Source organism: Pleurodeles waltl, chromosome 9 (genome assembly GCF_031143425.1).
Source record: "Pleurodeles waltl isolate 20211129_DDA chromosome 9, aPleWal1.hap1.20221129, whole genome shotgun sequence".
Lineage (NCBI taxonomy): Eukaryota > Metazoa > Chordata > Amphibia > Caudata > Salamandridae > Pleurodeles > Pleurodeles waltl.
The window spans coordinates 986,536,271-986,559,988 of NC_090448.1; the positions used below are offsets into that span (position 1 = coordinate 986,536,271).

At 41.4% G+C, this 23,718-nt stretch overlaps 1 protein-coding gene across 4 annotated transcripts in view; it reads right to left on the bottom strand.

Annotated features, from left to right (window-relative positions):
• YLPM1 (YLP motif containing 1) overlaps positions 1-23,718 on the bottom strand; it is an 865,271-nt gene that overhangs the window by 746,452 nt on the left and 95,101 nt on the right. For 3 of the 4 annotated variants that reach the window (XM_069208481.1, XM_069208482.1, XM_069208480.1), the window contains one exon: positions 6,631-6,748. In XM_069208481.1, coding sequence (XP_069064582.1) covers positions 6,631-6,748 — 118 coding nt within the window. Of the gene's footprint in view, positions 1-6,630; positions 6,749-21,344; positions 22,477-23,718 lie in introns of those variants that run through there. The other variant, XM_069208483.1, reaches the window with a different exon arrangement.

Sequence of the window (23,718 nt, forward strand, 5' to 3'; positions counted from 1 at the left end):
ATTTAAGTGGAACGGTGAAATAACTTTTGGTAAAAATTTAGGATTAGTTCTTAGAACTACCTTATTTTTGTGTATTTGAATAAAAGGTTCCTGTATAGTAAACGCTTGAATTTTGCTTACTCTTCTTAGAGATGTAATGGCAACGAGAAATGCAACCTTCCACGTTAAGAATTGCATTTCGCAAGAATGCATGGGTTCGAAAGGTGGACCCAGGAGTCTTGTTAAGACGATGTTGAGGTTCCATGAAGGAACAGGTAGTGTTCTTGGTGGTATAATTCTTTTTAGGCCTTCCATAAACGCTTTAATGACAGGTATCCTAAATAGTGAAGTTGAATGGGTAATCTGCAGGTATGCAGAAATTGCCGCGAGGTGTATCTTTATGGAAGAGAAGGCCAGATTTGATTTCTGCAAATGTATTAAGTATCCTACTACATCCTTTGGAGATGCATGTAATGGTTGAACTTGATTACTATGGCAGTAGCAAACAAACCTTTTCCATTTACTTGCATAGCAGTGTCTAGTGGATGGCCTTCTAGCATGTTTTATGACCTCCATACATTCTTGGGTGAGGTTTAAATGTCCGAATTCTAGGATTTCAGGAGCCAGATTGCTAGATTCAGCGATGCTGGGTTTGGATGCCTGATCTGTTGTTTGTGTTGTGTTAGCAGATCTGGCCTGTTGGGTAGCTTGACATGGGGTACTACTGACATGTCTAGTAGTGTTGTGTAGTACCAGGGTTGTCTTGCCCATGTTGGTGCTATTAGTATGAGTTTGAGTTTGTTTTGACTCAATTTGTTTACTAGATATGGAAGGAGAGGGGGAAAAGCGTATGCAAATATCCCTGACCAATTCATCCATAGAGCATTGCCTTGAGACTGCCTGTGTGGGTACCTGGATGCGAAGTTTTGGCATTTTGCATTCTCCTTTGTTGCAAATAGGTCTATTTGAGGTGTTCCCCAAATGTGGAAGTAAGTGTTTAGAATTTGGGGGTGAATCTCCCATTCGTGGACTTGTTGGTGATCGAGAGAGGTTGTCTGCTAGTTGATTCTGGATCCCTGGAATAAACTGTGCTATTAGGCGAATGTGGTTGTGAATTGCCCATTGCCATATCTTTTGTGCCAGGAGGCACAGCTGTGTCGAGTGTGTTCATCCCCTGTTTGTTTAGATAATACATTGTTGTCATGTCTGTTTTGACAAGAATGTATTTGTGGGTTATGATGGGTTGAAATGCTTTCAACGCTAGGAATACTGCTAACAATTCGAGGTGATTTATATGCAGCTTCGTTTGATGTACGTCCCATTGTCCTTGGATGCTGTGTTGATTGAGGTGTGCTCCCCACCCTGTCATGGAAGCATCTGTTGTTATCACGTATTGTGGCACTGGGTCTTGGAAAGGCCGCCCTTTGTTTAAATTTATACTGTTCCACCATAGAAGCGAGATGTATGTTTGGCGGTTTATCAACACCAGATCTAGAAGGTGACCCTGTGCCTGTGACCATTGCGATGCTAGGCACTGTTGTAAGGGCCTCATGTGCAGTCTTGCGTTTGGGACAATGGCTATGCATGAAGACATCATGCCTAGGAGTTTTAATACCATCTTTGCATGTATTTTTTGTGTCAGATACATGGCTTGTATAACCTTGTAAACATTTTGAACCCTTTGTGGGCTTGGAGTGGCTATCCCCTTTGTTGTGTTGATTGTCGCTCCTAAGTATTGCTGTGTTTTGCACGGCAGAATGTGTGATTTTGCATAGTTGATGGAGAAACCGAGTTTGTAGAGGGTTTGTATGACATACTCTGTGTGGTGTGAACACTTTGTTAGGGAGTTGGTCTTGATTAGCCAATCGTCTAGGTAGGGGAACACGTGTATTTGCTGCCTTCTGATATGTGCAGCTACTACTGCTAGGCATTTTGTAAATACTCTTGGTGCGGTCGTTATACCGAACGGCAACACTTTGAATTGGTAATGTATTCCCTTGAATACGAACCTTAGGTATTTCCTGTACGAGGGATGTATCGGTATGTGGAAATACGCGTCCTTTAGATCTAAGGTTGTCATATAGTCTTGTTGTTTTAGCAGTGGTAATACGTCTTGTAGCGTGACCATGTGAAAGTGTTCCGATTTGATGTAGATGTTTAGTGTTCTGAGATCTAAGATTGGTCTCAGTGTTTTGTCTTTTTTTGGTATTAGAAAGTACAGTGAGTAAACTCCTGTGTTCCTTTGTGTACGTGGTACAAATTCTATTGCGTCCTTTTGCAGTAATGCCTGAACTTCTAATTCGAGAAGGTCTAAATGCTGTTTTGACATGTTTTGTGTTTTTGGTGGGACATTTGGAGGGATTTGGAGAAATTCTATGCAATAACCATGTTGGATAATTGCTAAGACCCAAGTGTCTGTTATCTCCTCCCAAGCTTTGTAAAATTGGCTTAGTCTTCCCCCCACTGGTGTTGTGTGAAGGGGTTGAGTGACATGTGAGTCACTGTTTGGTTGTAGGGGTTTTGGGACCTTGAAATGTTCCCCGGTTTCTAGGGAATTGTCCCCCTCTGTACTGGCCCCGAAAGCCTCCCCTTTGGTACTGTCCCTGGTAGGTAGACGGTGTTGATTGTGAGGTGCTGGCTTGTGTGGCTGGACCCCGAAACCCCCCTCTGAAGGGTGTTCTGCGAAATGTGCCAAAAGTGCCTCTGCCCTGCGGGGAATAGAGTGCGCCCATGGCCTTGGCCGTGTCAGTGTCCTTTTTCAATTGCCATGTCCACATCGGGTCCAAACAATTGTTGTTCGTTGAACGGCATGTTGAGCACTGCCTGTTGTATCTCGGGTTTAAACCCAGATGTGCGCAACCATGCGTGCCTTCTTATGGTTACCGCGGTATTTATTGTTCTTGCAGCTGTATCCGCTGCATCCATAGAGGAGCGTATTTGGTTATTAGAGATATTTTGTCCCTCCTCAACTACTTGTTTTGCCCGTTTCTGTAATTCTTTGGGTAGATGCTCGATGAGATGCTGCATCTCATCCCAATGGGCTCTGTCATAGCGCGCTAGGAGCACCTGAGAGTTCGCGATGCGCCACTGGTTTGCAGCTTGTACAGCAACCCTTTTTCCAGCTGCGTCGAACTTGCGGCTCTCTTTGTCCGGAGGTGGGGCGTCGCCTGATGTGTGCGAGTTGGCTCTCTTGTGAGCTGCCCCATCTACAACTGAATCTGGTGGCAGTTGTGATGTGATAAAAGCAGGGTCCGTGGGCGGTGCTTTATATTTTTCTCCACCCGTGGAGTTATCGCTCTGCTTTTGACAGGTTCTTTAAAGATCTGTTTTGCGTGCCTTAGCATTCCTGGGAGCATAGGCAGGCTTTGATAGGTGCTATGGGTGCTATGGGTGGAGGAGAGGGTGTTGAAAAGGAAGTCATCCTCGACAGGTTCTGAGTGTAACGACACGTTATGGAACTCTGCTGCCCTAGCTACCACCTGTGCATACGCTGTGCTGTCCTCAGGTGGTGAGGGCTTGGTAGGGTACGACTCAGGACTATTGTCTGATACTGGGGCGTCGTATAGGTCCCAAGCGTCCTGGTCATCTTGGCTCATGGTGGTATGAGCTGGTGAATGTGACGGAGTTTGTGCCGGTGATGTATGAGTTACAGGTGGAGGAGAGGGTGGTGGAGTTACTTTCTTCACCACTTTTGCTTGTGGTGTTTGTTCTTGTGTTTGGAACTCGAGTCTCCTTTGCCTCCTGATTGGGGGAAGAGTGCTGATCTTCCCTGTTCCACTCTGTATGAAGATCCGCTTCTGGGTGTGGTCTACGTCAGTGGTTTGTAACTCTTCTTCAAATCTGTGTTTGCGCATTTGAGAGGACAGTGATTGTTCCTCTGAATACGAGCTGGCAGTCTGTTCGGTTGCTGGGCGTTTTGGCACCGAAACTGTCTTTGCTTGTTTTCGGGTCCGAGGAGAATTTTCTCTTTTTTGTAGTCGAGCCTTCTCGGCGTCGATCATCCTCGGTGCAGCTGTCTCTGCGTCGAGCAGCTTCGGTTCCGCTGTCTCGGTATCGACTTTTTTCGGCAGCACTTTCTCGGTCCCGAGATTGCTGCGTGCCTGTGTCTCGACCAGAGTCGGACGATCTCAGCACCGGTTCGCCCTTTTTCGGTGCCGATGGACGGTCACCTATTTTATGGGTTGAGCCATGGCCTGTTGGCAGTGGCGTCCCCTGGGCCTTGTCTGTTTTCCCGTGTGGTGCTTGTTTCGACGTCTTACTCACGGTTTCTTCGACGTCGAACTCCTCCGAGTCCGATTCATGGATGGAGAAGGCTTCCTCTTCTTCTCCTTGTTCCTCGAACCCTCGTTTTCCTGTCGGCATGGACGCCATTTGCAACCTTCTGGCTCTTCGGTCACGGAGCGTCTTTCGGGACCGAAACGCACGACAGGCCTCACACGTTTCTTCCTTGTGCTCGGGCGACAGGCACAAGTTACAGACCAAATGTTGGTCTGTATATGGATATTTACTATGGCATTTAGGACAGAATCGGAACGGGGTCCGTTCCATCGGTGTCTATGTTACACGCGGTCGGGCCGACCAGGCCCCGACGGGGGTCGAAGTTACCCCGAAGGGCTACCGGAGCTCTTCACGATTCGGTGTCGATTCTATCTAACCAGATACCGAACGAAACAATACCGATGTAGTTTTCCGAAGTTCTGACTATCTTTCCGTCCCGAAACCCGGTGCGAAAAGGAACACGTCCGAACCCGATGGCGGAAAAAAACAATCTAAGATGGAGTCGACGCCCATGCGCAATGGAAACAAAGGAGGAGGAGTCCCTCGGTCTCGTGACTCGAAAAGACTTCTTCGAAGAAAAACAACTTGTAACACTCCGACCCAACACCAGACGGCGGACTGTGCACAGCATGTGTATCTGCAGCTACACATGCCACTGAACATATATTTTTCTATACAAAAACCTATTGGCCTGGAATTGTCTGAGTGTGTGTTCCTCATTTATTGCTTGTGTATGTACAACAAATGCTTAACACTACTCCTTTGATAAGCCTACTGCAAAATGGAGCATTAGAATTATCTCTTTTTGCCACTAGCTTACCTCTAAGGAGAACCCTTGGACTCTGTGCATGCTATTTCTTACTTTGAAATAGTACATAGAGCCAACTTCCTACGCATAGCGACTAATTAATGGTGTAGTTCTCTTGAGCGCTATCCCTATTTATCTTTTCCCCACAAATGCAGGTAGGTTGGCAGAATTTCATCAAAGTCCTGGAGATCCTTGATAAATGCTGTAGCCAGGACATCTGAGCATTTCTGGATTTAGCCAAAAGAGTTACTGAGAGCACAACTCAACAAGCTAAGGCACCTTGTGTCATCTCATAGTGCAGACACTACTCATGATCCGTCTTGTGATGCCTGCTGAGCTAGTCTTTTTTTTGTGTTAAGAGTCCCATTGTCAATGAGACATTGTGAAGATCCATCCCCACCTCCACAGCCACACAGTCTTGTGACAGGGCACAGGACAGTAATCCTCCTACCTTACTGCAGTACCACATGGCAGTCTTGTCTGGCAGTTCTAAGATCGACCTGCCACTGGTAGGAGAAAAGAAATGCCCCAAGGGAAAGGTAGATCGCACTAGTTCTAAAATATAAACACTGATGTGATAGTGAGACCAGAGACCTCTAATCAAAGTAATCCAGTTTATTGCTCAGGACGGTGCATCGGTCACCAATACCTCCAGAGGACAGGAGAACAGTGACACATCAAGTTGCATCCATTATTCAGCATGGAATGTCTGGGACCGCCTCACTGGGAGATCCAAACTGTCAGTAAGTCATGCCCCAGGCTGGGCCCACTGCAGGTTGCACTGAATGGCCTGCATGTGCCAGCAACTGTGGGGCAATGGGAATATGCAAGGCACTAGGTGTCCAAACAGTCTCAGTACTGTCAAGATCAAGACAGCAGCGCTCAGAAGTAAATCTGGATCAAAGCCAGAGTGTACTGGACATACTGCTGCGATGAGAAAGCCTTCCTGGCAAAAGTTTACAGAATGGCCCCTAATAAGGTCAAAATTAGACTTTGGCTTCTTAATGGAAAATCCCAGTGTAGACCGCAATGACACTGTCAGAAGATGATTGGAGACTAGCTAAGGTAGGAATGGCTTCAAAAGCAAGGTGTCGAGATATGGGACTATGTGAATCCCTGATCGACAAAAATAGATGGCCATCTCTGATATGACATTTGTAAAGACCCAAAGGGACAATGTTCGGCCACTGTTGGGCCAAAGAGTAGAATTGTAAATTGGAAGTGGTCTGGCTCAACTACAAAGTTAAGCTGGTTACGCTTAATCTCTACAATGGTAAACCAATGTTTAAATAGTTAAATTTAAATTAACTGCCAAAATCGAGATTGAGTCTAGTTTAAGGCACTGCCGCTTATGTGATGTATTGGTTCATAACTCTCAAGCATAACAGGTATCTCCTCCTTATAAGGTAAAGATTAATGACAGCAAACTGCCAGTTCTTCACTTAACAAGCAGCTATAAAGATGAATTGGCACAAAGGTTATTTGAACAAATATCCCATAAAGTACCTAGTCTTTTAAATGAAGTAAATGCAACAAATGACTTTCTACCTCAATATACTAATTACCTGGAAAATGTCTGGTCGGGAAGATGTGACTTGCGATGTTTGCCGTCGATGAGGCTGTTCGGGAAGTAGGGGTTCAGCTGCCAGTGGTTTGAAATCCTGTAGGTGTTCTTTTTGCTCCCTGTACAGAAAAACATGGATCCAACATTTCAGAAACTAGCACCTACAGACCCCATCAGCAACACTGCAAATTTTGGAGAAACTGAAGGTGCCTTAATCAGACAGACTCTTTTGAACATAAGGAAAACGGGGCCTTGAAAACTCTGAAAAAATATCCTTAATAGCTACTTGGTTTAAGATGAGCATCCGTTTCTGGCTTACTGCTGGATAAACATAACCAAGATCTAGATTTAAAGGGTCTAGTTTGTAAATTACAGCACTAGACAACAACAGTATAGTTCTTCCTAAAGAGGCAGCATCGGTAAATTGAAGTTGTAAGAAAACCTTATATGCTCCTGCAAAGGTGCCAAAGACTGACATAAGGTTAGAAAGGTTTCAGAGAACAGTCCAAACACCCACAGCACTGACGCGCAATCTAGAAGTTGGTGTGCAGTAAGAGGACAGCAGACCACAGAGGTGGGGTTGCAAATTAAACAAGAAAAAAAAAAAACTTTGACAACTGCCCATTCACCATCACCACATGGTTTTGAAGTCCAACCTGATTTGTAATATAAATTTTAAAAAAATGGAGGATATCAATTCCAGCCTAGGGTGTATATCACAAACCAAGTGGTCAATAAATAGCCACGTCATTTTAAATGTTTATTTGTATGAATATTTCCAGTAATATTTAACCTGCAACATGACATGCAACAAAAATCTGCCACGGTTCTTATGTTCTGTGTCAATGATAAAGACTAAGAAATAGAACACTCTTCTCAGAAGAATGTTGGCTTACTGACTTACTATAAAGGCAACACTGTCACAGTTTAACCTTGATTCTACAACATGAGCAGGACAAGGCTGGTCACAGATGAAGACTATAAAAAGCAAAATTGGAAGAAGAGCTATGCATTTACCAGAAGATTGCCCTATCCAAGCCACCAATAAAGAACAAGTCTTACTTTTAGCCAAATAAAGAACGTCACACTTTGAATTCTTTGAAAGTACTAGCTTTAAAGTGTGTGCTATGCAGTTGACTCCAGAGTCAAGGGTCTTTCATTCATGTCTGGGGGATTGGTTAAGTTATTAAAGACACAGAATCATTATATAATAAATTTATTCACAATACATTTGAAAAAAGCAAATAAAACCCATGTTAATGGAGTATGAATTAAAGTGATGACATGTAAGCTGTACTAAATGGTGCACTATATAAATGGGGGTTATTAGCAGCTTCTTGACAAATCATAAAAAATAAATTAGTGTCAGATTTTGGAGGCCATGGTTAAGACATTCGTTAAACTAGCTATGGAGTTGCGTGCATCCTGGAAACCCGAAATTTAAAAGGGATTATGGGTACCTTGATCCGTGGTGCACTTTGTCCTTCATTTATTAACAGCCAAACTTTTTCTCAAGCCAATTCGTTAAATACACAGAAGAATCATGGTAGAATGTATTTTCAGGGGTGGACTATGCAATAATGTATAATAATTTTAAATATTTTAAAGTTCATGAATTGTTGGCTGCGCTCTGATCTTACTGGATACTTTGAATTAAAGTTTGGCAATACAAAAAAAGTTTGCGTTTGAAGGAAAATTAAGTTCAGGTACCACATGGATATTATAGTTCCTCTGAATACTGATAAGATAAAAACTCTAGGTGACAAACTGAAGCAAAACGTTTTAGCCGGATTAATGACAACCAAAAATACCTGAAAGTACTAATGGTTTGTCTCAGATTGCACTGAAGCTTTTTACAAAGGAAGAATTGCAAGTTAACAATACCCATGGTTACTCGTAAAAGGTTCATTCGTCCCCCCCATCCCCCCCCCCCCAAAAAAAAAACACCCAGAGTACTTGTATTTTTTAACTGCCCATCCTTATCTGAAGGTTAGGCCCGAAGGACAGGGCACCAAGCTTTAGGATATCAAATACAGATCTAGGGCCTCCTGATTAATGTTCCCATGATGTACAAGCAGAAACTGAGTATGTCAAAAGAAAATGCCTCCAGCATGAATCAGGGGAAGCACTGAAATGAGTATATGCTTCCCCAGGCTTACTACAGTTGCATGTTCTTGACATGAACTTTCAAATTAAAGACTGTCTTTCTCCATTTCTTTAGGTGCTATGTCTGTCACCACCATTTTCTTTATCTGCTGTGCAATTTCTTAAATTAGAACTTCAAAGCTATTTGTATTTATGGGAATTGTCTACATTAATCTTAGAAAATGAAGGGGTAGAAAAATGTGTCGACTGTCAGCTGTACAGCATCCTGAACTTTAATGATTATGCTTACCTGCTCATACTGAAAATGTATGTGTTTGGCATGTTACATACATTGCCAGGCCATGGTACCATGCGAGTTACACTTTGTGCAGACTGCAAACTGGCCACCCTTACAGATGCCAAGTTTCCAGTCTGACATGCAGTAAATAGTCTTCTAGTAACCCTAGTTACACATCTAGAGCATAAGGAAGCCCTTCAGCACCTAGAAGAGAGAGAACTTAGCAGCCCGTCTCCTGACATACCATACAGATAAGACTGACATAGGTAAATGTGCAAAAGCCTTTAGGATTACTTTTTTTGCCATATTACTCAGATCTCCCTAACCAACTATTAGGGCAGACTGAGTTTTAATCCCAGTAAGGCAGAAATCTAAATTACAATCTTAGCAGGATCATCAGAAAGCAGTAAAAATTACCCTTATTTTAAAAGCATTATGCAGCCTACATTAAGACAAGAAGATAAAACTAAGTCTACAGCATTAGTTTTAAACCACTCACCCATCCCTCCAAAAAACAGATGTGTCAAATTTACCTCACAAATGAAAAATGTAAATGTTTATTTTCCATTCTGCATACTTCACCCAACATAGTTGAGGACTAAGACCACCTTCTGATAAATGCTGTTGGTCATGAAACTTGAATGTGTAGGTAGATTTTAAGTGGTTTCCAGTGCAAAATCGGAACTATCTTCAGCAGCACCCTTGTATTTCACTGAAATTAATTATTCTAAGTTTTTTTCCCAGTGCACGAAAATGGCAAATGATACCAAGTAGACATCTGTTTCTGGCATATAGTGCTGTAGATTCACATGCTTTGCATAAGTCAACTATCTAGTGTTGGGCTCTAAGTGTTACAAGTTGTTTTTCTGCGAAGAATCTTCCAGTCACAAGATAGAGTGACTCCTCTCCGTGATAGTGCACATGGGCATAGAGTCCTTGGACTGCTTTGCCGCAGGAGGGAAAAGTAAACGGTATACAGATAGAAAGATAGTAACATGTCCATGTAATGTATATACACATTTACAATATGTAGTGCAGCAACGACCATAGGCTTTCGGGGAGAGGGTGCATGTGAATCTACAGCACTACATGCCACAAATAGAAGTCTACTGGGTAACATTTACCGTTTAATGGCATGTGAAGCTGAAGATACACATGCTTTGCATAGAATGTAAAGCAGTCCCAAATAAGAGGTGGTTAGCTTGTAGGAGTTGGAGTAGCTTGAAATAATGTTCAGAGGACTGCCTGGCCAACATTTGCTCGTTGACGAGCTAGAATATCTACACAGTGATGTTTTGTAAGTGTGTGTGTGTGTGGTGTAGACCAAGTAGCAGCTTTGCTTATATCTGCCATTGGTATGTTGCCCAAGAATGCCATTGAAGCTTCTTTTTTCCTAGTGGAATGGGCTTTAGGAGTTACTGTCTTTTAGCCTTAAGATAGCAAATTTGAATACACTTCACTATCCATCGGGCTAACCCTTTGAGGTAGGATTGCCTTTGTGAGGTTCTTAAAATGCTTCAGAGTGGTTTTGATTTTCTAAAATCTTTTGTTCTGTCTATACAGTACGACAGCCCTTTTAACATCAAGCGTGTGTAGAGCTCTTTCAGCAACCGAGTCTGGCTGTGGAAAGAAGACAGGCAATTCCACTGATTGATATGAAAAGGTGAAACTACCTTTGGTAGGAATTTTGGATTTGTTCTAAGAACTTATTTGTCTTTATGAATTTGAAAAAGGTTTGTTGAAGGTGAATGCTTGAATTTAGCTAACTCTTCTTAAAGAAGTGATTGCTACTAAGAAAGTCACCTCCCATGATAAGAAATGTATAGTACAAGAATGCCTGGGTTCAAGTGGTGGTCCCATAAGTCTTAAGTATGATGTAAAGATTCCATGCAGGAGCTGGAGGAATTGTAGGTGGAATAACTCTTAAGACCCTCCTTAAAGGCTTATATAACAGGAACCCTAAATAGGGAACTATGTTGTCTGTTTTCCAGTTAAGCAGCTATAGCTGTTAAACGAAGTCTAATTTAGGAGTATGCCAGATTTGCTTTTTGTATAGGTAACTAAACAATATCTTGCAATGAAGCCTTAAGTGGATCGATCTTTTTGGGTTGTAGACCAAACGTTTCCATTTAGCAGAATAACATTGTCTAGGTGTGTGTTTGTGTGCTTCCTTTAGAATATCCATGGATTCAGATGGAAGTTTAAGGTATCCAAACTCTGACTTCAAGAGCCAAAATGCCAGGTTGAGAGTGATGGGATTTGGGTCGGATTTGGCCTCTGTTTTGGTTGAGATCAGGTCTGTTTGGAAGCTTGTGATGTGGTACTACATATAGATCCAATAATCTTGTGTATAAATGATGATATGCCCATGTGGGAGCTATAACGATCATAGTGAGTGAGGTTTGTTTAATTTTTATTATCAGAAACTGAATGACTGGAAGAGATGGAAAAGCATAAGAAAAAATCCACAGAGCATTACCCTTAGTTGGAGGGTGTAGGTACCTGGATGCATTTTGAGTTTTCTTTTGTGGCGAAAAGGTCTATGTCTGGGGTCCCCCACATTTGAAAGTATTGTTGAATTACTTGCTGGTGATTTTCCCATTCGTGGACTTGTTGCTGCGTCCTACTTAAGCAGTTCACTAGTTGACATAGTATCCATGGGAGCCACTCTGCCACTAATTGTATGCAACTGTGAATTGCCCGGTTCCAGAGACTCCCCCTACCCACCACTTCACAGATAATACACTGTGGTGATATGGTCATTCCGTATAAACATTATTTTGTGTGTGATTTGCGTCAGAAAAGCTTTGAGTGCTAGGAATACTGCTAGTAATTCCAGGTAGTTTATATGTTAAGTCTGTTGGTTAGAGTCCCGTTCCCTTTGTATACAGAGGTTGTTGAGATGAGCTCCCCAACCGATTAGTGATGCATCTGTTGTGATAATGGTGTGAGGCACAGGGCCGCCCCTTTGCTCTCTGCAGTGAGGGAATTACACCAACCTGTCAGAGTCCGGCGGTCCAACACTAGATCCTGAAGTTGGCCCTGTGACTGAGACCACTTTTCGGAAAGACACTGCTGTAGTGGCTCGCATGGTATAGTCTTACATGGGGAAGGAAGTAAGTTACTTACTTGTAACTGTGGTTCTCCAGTATTGGTATCTTTCATAGATTCACAATCTTGAATCATTACCCATCATGGAAGTGGGAGTCCCACGGTACACAGAAAGCAGTAGAAAAAAAAATATTTTTCCATTGTAGTCAATAGCAAAATACATCCACTTTCCTAGCTTATTAGCTTCATTAGGAAAGGCCCAAAGTTCAGCCAATCAGGCGCGACTACCCCTTTATAACCCTCAGCACAGAGGCTCAGTCTCTCAGATTTTCCAGCAATAGTGAATTCAATAGCGTGACGAAAGAGGTGAGTCTCCATGGGGAGGAGGGTGGGTCGCATGTGAATCTATGAAAGATACCAATACTGGAGAGCCACAGGTACAGGTAACTAATTTTCTTCTCCAGTATTGGGGTATCGTTCATGGATTCACATGCTTGAATCAGAATAGTCAGCAGTACAAGAAGATATTAAGTTCTGTAACTATCAGAAAACATTTTCTTTACATATCTTTATGTATTAACTTATATAACTAGTTAGATATCCTTGTCAATGGCTCACCTTATGCAAATAAATTAAACACTGCTTGTCCTACCACTGCATCAATCCTGTCAGCAGCATCTAGGCAGTAGTGTTGAGTAAAGGTGTGGCCGTGAGTCCACGTTGCAGCTCTACAGATCTGGTTTAGAGGTACTCCCATAAAGAGAGCTGCTGACGTAGACACCGCTCTAGTGGAGTGCACCTTGGAGTTGCTCCCTTACACACGACATGCAGTAGAAAATTTGAGAGACGTACTATGTGCTGAGGGCACTAAAGGGGTGTTTGCACCTGACTGGTTTAACTTAGGGCCTTTCCTAATTAAGCTAGTAAGCTAGGAAAGTGCCATGGACTACAATATTTAAACAAAAAAACAAAAAATCTACTGCTTTCTATGTACCGTGGGACTCACTTAGACGACTGAATGATTCAAGCATGTGAATCTATAGAAGATACCCCAATACTGGAGAACTATGGCTATACACAAAGCCATGATTCCTAACAGTTTCATCACTACCTTCACTGTGTAAATATGATTCTCCTGTAATTGAGAGATAGGATTTTGCAAAGCCGAAACCTTATTGGGTTTAGATATACTATTGCTGACTGGGTGTTTAGAATTGCTTCTAGATAAGGCTGTGTTTGTGTTGGTTGGAGATGAGATTTGAGGTACTTTATTGTGAATCCCAAATTGTGCAGAAGATAGAAAGCGTACCAAGTGTGTTCCTGACAGGTTCGAATTGTATTGCCTTTTATGAGCCAATCGTCTAGATATGGGAAAACATGTATGTGCTGTTGTCTGAGAAATGCTTCTACCACTGCCAAGCATTTTGAGAACACCCTTGAAGCCGATATCCTGAACAGTAGCACCTTGAATTGGTAATGTTTTCCTGCAATTACAAATCTTAAGATATGTGCAATGTGCTGGATGTATGTGAATGTGGAAATAATCATCTTTGACATCTAATGCTATCATGTAATTCCCTTGTAATAGGGGAATAACATCTTGCAGAGTGACCATACGGAAATGTTCCGAGTGTATGTATAGATTGAGAGGTCTAAGATCTAAAACTGGTCTTATTGAGCCGTTTTTGGGGTATCAGGAAGTAAAGTAAATACACTCCTGAACCTTGTTGGGATGTAGTTACTAGATCTATAGCCCCTTTGTGAAGAAAGGACTGTACTTCCTCCTTCAGCATAATGATATGGTCTTGAGCTTCTGGGAATGAGGAGGAATGTCTGATGGAGTAGAGATGAGTTCTAGAAAATAGCCATGTTGGATAATTGATAGAACCCACTAATCGGCGGTGATGTACCATTGTGGGTACAAATTTACCAGGCTTCCTCCCACAGGAGATGTATGCACTGTGGGGATTTAAAAGAAGTCACTGTTTTGTTGAGGTAGATGAAAATCTGGGAGCAGATTTACCTCCTCCTCAATAACTACATCCTCTGTAAGAGCCTCTGAATGAACCTCTGTTATAGAAGTGTGGTCCTTGTTTTTGTTGTGAGGTGGATGGCTCTGTGGTTGGTTTTAAACCATCCCTAAATTGTGGCCTATAAAAAGTGACTTGTGGGTGTGGTGTATAGTGCACTCACAGCTTTAACTGTCAGTCCTTTATAAGCTTGTGTATGGCAGTATTCACATCTGGTCCAAATAAATGCTCTTTATCGAAGGGCATGTTTAATACAGCATGCTGTATTTCAGGCTTGAATCCTGAAGATCTGAGCCATGCATGTCTCCTGATGATTATGCTGGTGTTTACCCCCCTTGCTGCTGTATCAGCTGCATCAATAGCGCATCTAATTGCATTGTTAGAAATAGCCTTTCCCTTTGCTACTATTTTTTGTCCCCTTTTTTGATGTTCCAGTGGAAGATACCTTAGCATGTCTTCCATCTGATCCCAATGGGCACTAGCATACATTGATAGGAGAATCTGGGAATTCGCAAGCCTCCAGTATCCTCCAGTGGCTAGCAGCTTGAGTAGCCACACTTACTTGCTGCGCCAAATCTTTTACTTTTTTTGTCTGGAGGAGGAGCATCTCTCCTGTAGACTGACTACTAGCTTGTTTCCTTGCTGCACTTACCACTATCGAATCAGGTGGCAGTTGTGCCCTAATAAAAACTGGATTAGAGGGTGCAGGTTTGTGTATTTTTTTTTATTTTTTATTAAATCAACCTTGGGTGTAATGATCCTTGGTTTTACAGGTTCTTTAAAAAGGTCTTCAGCATGTCTAAGCTTGCCTGGAAGCATAGGGAGGCACTGGTACTGTGTGTGTAGATGTTAAAGTATTAAATCGAAAATCGTCCTCAATGGGTTCTGTATGTAATTGTACCTTATGATAAGCAGTTGCCTGGCTATTTGATTTCAAGCAGTGGTATCTTCAGGGGAGAGATGGCCTCGCCGGGTATAAATCTGGATCATTAGGGAGAATGGGATCGAGGTCATATATCCCATGGGTCTACCTCTTCTTGATCACTTAAATCATCCATATATGGTGATGTGGATGATGCCTGTGGAGAGAACTGTGTAGGTGGTGGGTTAGAAGGAAGGGAAGAATAACGTGGTGGTGGAGTAGAAGGAAGGGAAGGAGAATGTGGTGGTGAAAGCTTAGTTGTTGCATAGCCTTTTGTTTCTCCTTCTGTTTCAAGACTTTGATAGGTGGAGGCCGAGCGTCCAACGCCTCTTGAAATTTAAGTTTAATTGTTGAGGAGGAGAGGCTATGATACTTCCGATTTCCTTCTGTATGTGAAGCTGGCGCTGTTTAGCATCCACAACCTCTAATGTGGACTGTATTTCATATGACACCTCAGTAGCTGCAGTATGTTTACTACTGACAGTTTAATTCCAAGGGTGAGATACATAATGCTTGACTCAGACCGAAAATGTCAGCTCCAAAAAGTGCTGGTTTTTTCAGCTCCAAGGTGGAAAAGTCAGATTTTTCGGCTCAGTGCCGAAACAGATGTGGCAGGCTGTTTGGTATATGCCGAATGCACCTTGGTCTTTTGTTTCAGTGCCAAACTCTAAGGTTGGCCATCTGAAAAGTATTTTTCGGGTCAGATCATGGCGCGAAGGCAGTGGAGGACCAAAGACCAATGCAGTAGTCTTTTTAATGGTCTTTGTTTGATATGATGGGGCTGATGTACTCACGTATTGCTCCAGTGGGATGTACGGACTGTCTACATCAGAATTTCAATGAGTCCGAATCGGCAATGGAGGCGGCTACGTGCTGTACTACTTCCTCTTGTGAGTGTTCTTCGCCAAAGATGTTGGTGTGTGTTCTGACGACTTGGACTCCACCTCCTCCAGTAGACTCATTCTTCGGTCGCGGAGTCTTTGATCATAACGATCTACAAGTGTTGCAGGTCGCTTCTGTCTTCCGGAGACAGGGACGGATTGCAACACAAAGTGCTGATTGGTGTAGGGACATTTGGCCTGACACGGAGGACAGAACCGAAACGGAGTTCGTTCCATCAGCCTAACATTGTTTGACTACAATGTGTTGAAGTTGGCCCAAGAAGGGGCTACCTCGCACTAAGGGCTTGAAATCGACCCAGATTATCAAAATCAGATTGAATATAAACAGTGGAAAACAGGATCAAAACTATACTGGCGTTTCTAGAAAGTTAGAATAAAGTTCAGAAGATACCGAACTGAGATCTACTGGAGCAAGAGGAAAACCGACCGAACCAGACAGTGGAAAGAAAATCTAACAAAGGACATGATGCCCATGCACACTATCACCAAGGCAGAGGAGTCACTCGATCTTCGGACTCGAAAAGATTCTTCGGGGGGGAAAAACTTGTAACACTCCGAGCCCAAAATTAGATGGCGGACTTATGCAAAGCATGTCTATCTACATCTACACATACCATCGAACATTAAAATATTATTTGGCAAGGGCACAGTTCAGTGGCTTAAAATATTGCAGAAAATTACCAAATCATGGCTGAATTCCAAACTCTCAATTAAGACACCAGTAGGTACAAATAATGAGTAGGATGTGACTGGGTAATGCATTCAGAATTCCATATAGATGTGATTCCCTGTTTGGTTAACTAAATCAGCCAAACAGGATTAAGCTGAAACCGGGTTCCATTATTTATTTCTACATTATCAGCAAGACAAGATCATGTTGATTATTAAGTCAGTGTAAATCATCAGGCTGAATACTGAATGCTAACCACATCTTTACAAAAAAAACTCCAGCAGTCAATGGCTTCGTAACTGCACCCACCTCTGAGACAGAACACACTGGAGTGAATGCTACTACGCACTTTAAAGTGATGTCACATAAATGTGTCCAAAATCCATGAGCAAAGTGGAATATCACCAGGGAAGATATCTGAAGAACAGGAATTTCACATATGTTATTCACATAAAGCTATGTGCGGATGGCTAGGTTGCAGGATCTTATTGTGGGACACAATAATTTGGTTGCACAATTACCTGAAGTAGTCAATTCACACAAATGCTCTAGAAATCAAATGCTTCCCAAGTCTGCAATGACAACCTTTCCATTACAAAAATTGAGTCTACAAGTATCACATTTGGGTGTTAAAAAATGCAGACTAGGTATGAGAATTCTGTTGACTTCAAACCACTAAAAACACCTATGTAATTAGTCTGCAAACAGGTGACATCTAAGGAGGGAATCTAATGTGAAGCCTAGAGTAATACATGATATAGATGAGGCCTATGAAGAGCCATCACCAACTAATGGAAGAAAACATATGTCATCAAGCCTAATATTACATACCTTACAACATGGGTTATCTTTGTAATGCCAAGGGCAACGCAGTCACTCATTTTAAAAATGGTAAGTTATAGCAAGCAGTTGTGAAAACTACCACACAGGCAAATGGCAATTGCAGCATACGTTTCAAAACAAAGACTACAACTTGTAAACAGCAAAGAACTCATGTAGTGATTTGAAACAAGTTAAGGCAACTTTAGTTCGAGATTTATTTTAGCAAAAACTAACATGCAGAAACCATCTGCTCATTCCAGTAAGACAGGCTGCTTAAAGGTACAGAGACCACTGCTCCAATCGGAATTTAGAGAGAAATTAAGTGACAAACTGCAACATTCACTTAAAACGAGAGGCTGATGTGAAATAGAGAAAATAATCCATAGGTGTACAAATATTTCCTAGACATTTTCTTCCTGAAGAAATGGAAAAAGTGCAGGCATGAATCAAACTATAAGCTTAAGGTGTCCAGTTAACTTGCAATAGGTCCAACAGAACACTGAAAAACCAGTTTCACTGTATGTAGAGGCACTTAAAAGTGGGGTCCATTGATCCAGGGAAGTTTGAGGGACCAGTGACCGGGGATCATTTTGCAGCTAAGGAATCATTGTAAGATGGATAACAATGACACTTATCGGGTCTAGTATGAAAAGATACAGATGGATGCGGGACAGACAGGACTGCTAAGCAACTTTAATATATTGAAGTGCAGAAATCAACAGAGGGTTACAAGTTAACACAAACACCATATGAAAAGCTACAACTGAAAATTCACACATCAAATGCAAACATCCGCTCAAAGATTGGGATATGGACGTAAAGAAAATTCATGCCAATCTTCATATTAACACAGGTCAGAAACAAAACAAAAAAATCTTCTGTTGCAAAAGTTCACACACCAACTGAACAGCCTCATAAGGAGATGACATTTTATGCCGCTATATCCACAGTTATGAGGCCAGTTAAGAAAGAAGCAATTTGGTGACATTAATGCCTGAAAGCTGTGCTACTGGAAGGTAAATGTACAAGACAACAGGGTAATATACAATGAATCCAGATTGCAATTAAATTAAAAAAGAAGAATTTCCATTGGCATAATTTAGCCTTACAGTAACTATAACTAAGATTATTGGAGGGGTTGAGGGGGTGACTCCTTTCTGGATTTGAAGTCTTAATTCGAAGACATGAATGAACTTAATTGCAGAAACACATGAAAGCCTTGCATGACCATCATAAGAGGCATGAAGCTCACTGCAAGCTATTTCAAGTGCTAAATTTTGGGTAGGGCAAAAAGTAACTTGCAATCCAGAGCATTAAACCATTAATTAAAGCTTTTTTTATTTTTTTATTTTTTAAAATGGTAGTGTGAATTTAAATGCAGGTTTCCTTAAGCTACAAGGTTTTAGACAGCCAACTTGAGATAGCAGGGGGAACATAGCATTGTAAAGGGATGCAAGACTGTGCATGTAGATGTTTGTTCTAAGGAGAAAACCTCCTACCAGCAGAAACCCAGAGCCCTAAGTTAGTAAATCTGTTTGTAATTAAGTCATGAAGAAACTAAAGAGTAAATGTCAAGATGACTTAGGATACATGCATTAATTCCACCACAGATCCAGTCTGTGAGCTTATCTGACGTAACTTCCAATTTTGGAAATGAACACAAAGAAAGAGGCAACCATCTCCTCATATCCTGAACACATACGAAGCAGCAAACTGAAAATAAATCCGTCCTGTCAGAAGGTTAACAGCCTAGGCACCAGTTTCCCTGGTTAAAACAGGCAAATCCAACTGCCATTTTAGTGACCAGACTCCAGTAAATTCTTATGTGTAACTTAAGAAATCTATCATTTTGGTGCGTTAAAGGTTCAGAGACTCCCAAGTGAAACTAGCAAGTATACTCAGTGGGTTAAGATGAAGATTTGGTAGGCATGCAGATTACAAAGCTTAAACCCAGAAATCCGAACTAGGCCAGTCATTTTTGTAAGGCTAAGGGTAACAAATTGGCTGCATATGGTACATGTGACTTAGTCATACAAAAAAGCAAAACTATGGTAGCAGTACTGATCGAAAAATATCCTGAAGTTTTACAGACATGCGTCATAGTCAGTGCCAAAGTCTTACATTAACTACTGGAAAACTCAAAGGAAGAGAGAAAAGGTAATTTGTCCAAAGTACCATAGCTCAATCATGCAGGCAGCAGGCAAGAACATAGCCTTTTGAAGATGTGAAATAGGTAGATGTGAATAGACACTTTAAAAATAACACCTACAGCACGTGGCCTAAATTTGCGACGTTAGGAGACCACCTTATAAAATTAGATTCCAAACTGGCTCTTTAATCCTCAAAGGAGAGCGTCTGACAAGTACATCAGGGAGAAACCTAGAAAAGGGAAGACCAGCTTGAAACAGCAGCAGCGGAAACCATATTAAGATTGCTCAACTGACAACCCCAGTTATCAAGGTAACAATAATTGAGGTTGACACTTTAATGCCAAGAGGCAGATTTCATATATAAAACACCAGCCAAGAAAAACAAGGGCTGGTAAGATCAGACCCTTTAGAAAACCGGAATGGGAGACGACTGACCAGTTTCTGCAGTGGGAGAGTCAACTCAGTAAAAGAAACCAAAATTAGGTAGAAGGGAAAAGGACAGGGAAGAAAAAAAAAAAAAAAGGTAGGGCTGCTGAAACCAGCGTAATTGAAAACCATAGACAATGAAGTACTGGCCAATAGCTAGTCTTCCCTCGCCTAAGAGTTTACAAGAAGCATTGCCAATGCCCATAGGTCTGGCTTTAAAGGAGTGTTGTACAGTAATGTGAACCGTTACAAGTAAACCACATGTGACGACATACATATTTGTGGGATAAGCAGTGTAGACCTATGACTGTACTCACTTCTGTGCTGCTGCTAGAGAAAACAACAAATCTAGTTATCCAAGACACTTTAATAGCATTTCAATGTTGTGTGTGCGCGCCCCTTAAAGTTGATGTTTAGGCAGAACTAGAAATATATTTCACAGCTGTGTGGAGGGCAAGCATTTTTATTTTGTAGAACACAACTTAATTCCCATCAAAACATGTACTCCTGGCTTCCAACGTGTGGGCGGAACGTTCCCCCCCCCCCAGTGATGCTCAATTGTCTGGCGACAGCTGCACATTCAAACCAGACCATAATGAGTTGTCTAGTATTGTCCAACATAGTAAACGGCCAAGGGAAAGCTTCATTGTCAAAAGAAGCTTTTACTCCTGAACCAGACAATTTTGATTCTACAATTCTGGAGAAAAATAATCTTCAGTAGAGGGCTACAGACCTTCATTATCTTAGTGCACATGTAAGAAACTGCAAAATATCGGTATGGTGCTAAGTGGACTCTTGGGGTGTTGGGTGGGGGGCAGTCATGTTTATACCAGACGGGGCAAATGTTTTGACGAAACTTCTAGCAGCAAGTCAGAAGTTAAAATGTGTATCAGGAATAAGTGTGTGTTGCAGCCTTGAGCTGTTGCACAATTAGGTTGGTTTCCATGCCCGATGCTGTTATGAGCAGCAGGAAGTATTGGAAAACTTCTGCCCAGCCTAAACGGTTATTGGGTATTGGGCAAGATCCCACTAAATGATATTGCCTTCTTAAAGAGATACATGCTTGACTGGTACTTTTCCAAGTGAAGCTCTGCTTCAGCATACACAGCACAAACAAAAAAACAAAAAGAAACTGCACTAAGGAGCATAATTCTGATGAAAATAATGTTGCCTATTTAGCTAACAGACTGCAGTAAATATTTTCTAGCCATGCCACGAAGTGTGAGTGTAAAAAAAAAGTTGATCAGAAGGAGACAGGCAGTAATAAGGTCAATGCATGTCACTAAAGCATCAGGTCTTATTGAGGGTGGCCAATATATAATGCTCAGGAAGTAAAGGAGGAACCAATAAACAAGACGGTTTAAGGTTTGAACCAAGACTGTTTATTTTCATAAAATAAAAAACAAGTACTACAGTTAGACAGATTTACCAAAAACAGCCTAAAATGAAAAAGTACATTCTGCAAATTCTAATCATCTGTACCAATCTGAGATGTGATGGTTTAATTCCCTCTCTTGACAGGAGGAAAGTGAAAACTAAAAGGAATTTCAAATGAATATCCTCATTGCATACTTCAGTACTTATACCGGTTAATGGTGTTGCCCTTATCCTGTGAACAATCAATCTTTCCATATCACATTTTAAAACATATTTACAACGATTTCTCCTGGTTTTCAGGTGGAGAATGACAAAACGTTTTGATAATTCAGATTTCGATGAAACCGTTTAAACATTTCGAACTAACTGTAAAATATTGATTATAACAGAAGTAAGGGTTTTCGAAATCAGTGGCCGACCTCTGTTTCCGTTTACTCTGTGCCCCGATGGCCTTCGTGTGTGTTTATCCAGGCTTTCTTGTACCAGACTGGAATTTCAGCAATATTCTTGACAAAAGGTAGCCTTGTTGCGCAACACAAACACATTAGATTTTGTAACCAGTTAGAAGGCATGTCAGTATTTGTTTATAACTACTGTCTAGTTGGTACTTTTCCCTGACATTGCCCTTCACAAGAAGTGTTTCCTGTAACTTCAGAGATGCAATCCCGTGATGAAGTACTCTGTAGCATTCTGCAACAGATTAATAAATCGTTTAGTGTTGGTTGAACCATCACATAGAATCAGTTACTATGGAACACCGATCTAAGTGTTTGATTGGCTTCAGAATGTTCAAGGCAGGCAAACGACTTGCTCATGCAAGACAATACCTGCAGCGATCATGTTGCAAAAGACAATACTTTAATAATCTTCGGAAAACAGTTGACAATTCAGCATCATTTGGAAACAGGCTGAGTGGAGGACTTAACGAACAGAGTACTTCAAATACCGTTCCACTGGATAAATGCAACAATGGCAAAACTGCTTAATCTGTTCAGCTGTTTTAGCACCAATCTCGTCTCCTAGAATCTGATCACTGAATGGACTCCATCGAAAATGTCTTGCATCTGATGTGCAGCCAAGTTGTGGAGATCATTTTCACAGCTTTGGTGGTCATCTTTAAGTAAAAAAAAAAAAATAATAACTTAATGCTTTTGATAAACAATAGATTCCAAAAAGACTGCACTGTCTTGAAAAATGTAAAGGGCTTGGAAGACCCACACCCTTGGATGGCAAGTTAATGATTTACGGCCCCAAGACAAATGATGCGCAAAGAAACAATATTGTGCAGTTGTTGCTCAAATTATATCCATGCATGTGATGGTGAAATAAATCGCAACATTTTAGAAGAAAATGAGGACTGCCTGACCCAGGTCTAGAAAACAATCTGTACAAGCTATCTTCAGCAGACATCCAATATTTGGAACGCCAAATATGGTGTAAATCCCAAGAAACTGACATCTGGCTTGCACAGTGCAATCCAGCTAGTCATTACGTTTTCATTTCAGGATGCCATGGTGCTCTTCTGTTCCTCTCGTGTGAGTGCTGAAAATTACTTTTGACTAGTTGATTCACTATTCTAAAATTCTGTTGGGCAGGGAACATCAGTGGGAACACGCTGCATTAGAGGCTAAAATATATGACGTAGCACCTTACACTATTTGTCAACACTCTGTAAAAAGAGTCTGAAGAAAAGGGTTCAGTTATATAGCAAGTGGGACTTCTTTGTAGTAACATTACTTGTCGATATGACCCTCAACGCATTTTACGGGGATAGCAAAAAGTAGAGGGTATTATTCTTGTTCTATAATTTGAGTATCGCCTGCATTCCAACTGGCAAAGAGGAAATGTTATGATCTCAGAATGGTACAGATAATTATGCAGTTTTGTATCTATTGAAATGAACTTCAAATGAAATTAATAGCAATTCAAGATATATATATATTTTTTACACACACGTCTTCCAGACTATAGAGCTATTGTATCAAGACCCTCCATACGTTACACATCCTTGTTGATAATGCAGGATAACAGGTGTGGGAAAATGTTAATCCAGTTAGTGTCTAAGATAGTCACAATACCAATAAAATGCTTTCAAGGAAAAATGTGATACTCCAGTTGCCACTTGGTGCCCAGAGATACATGATCGAAACGTTACTCTTGTTGCAAGCTAAAAAAAAAGGAAAAAAAGAAAGCCAAGACCAGCAGAAAACCTACTAAGTGCCTAATGGCCTACTACATAAAGAAATTAACTAAATGAACATCAATTTCAACATGCAACAATGGAGAACAATACAACTGAGGAAAGGCTTGAGTCACCATGTAGAAAATCAAAGCATTTTAGACTGGGACAACTATC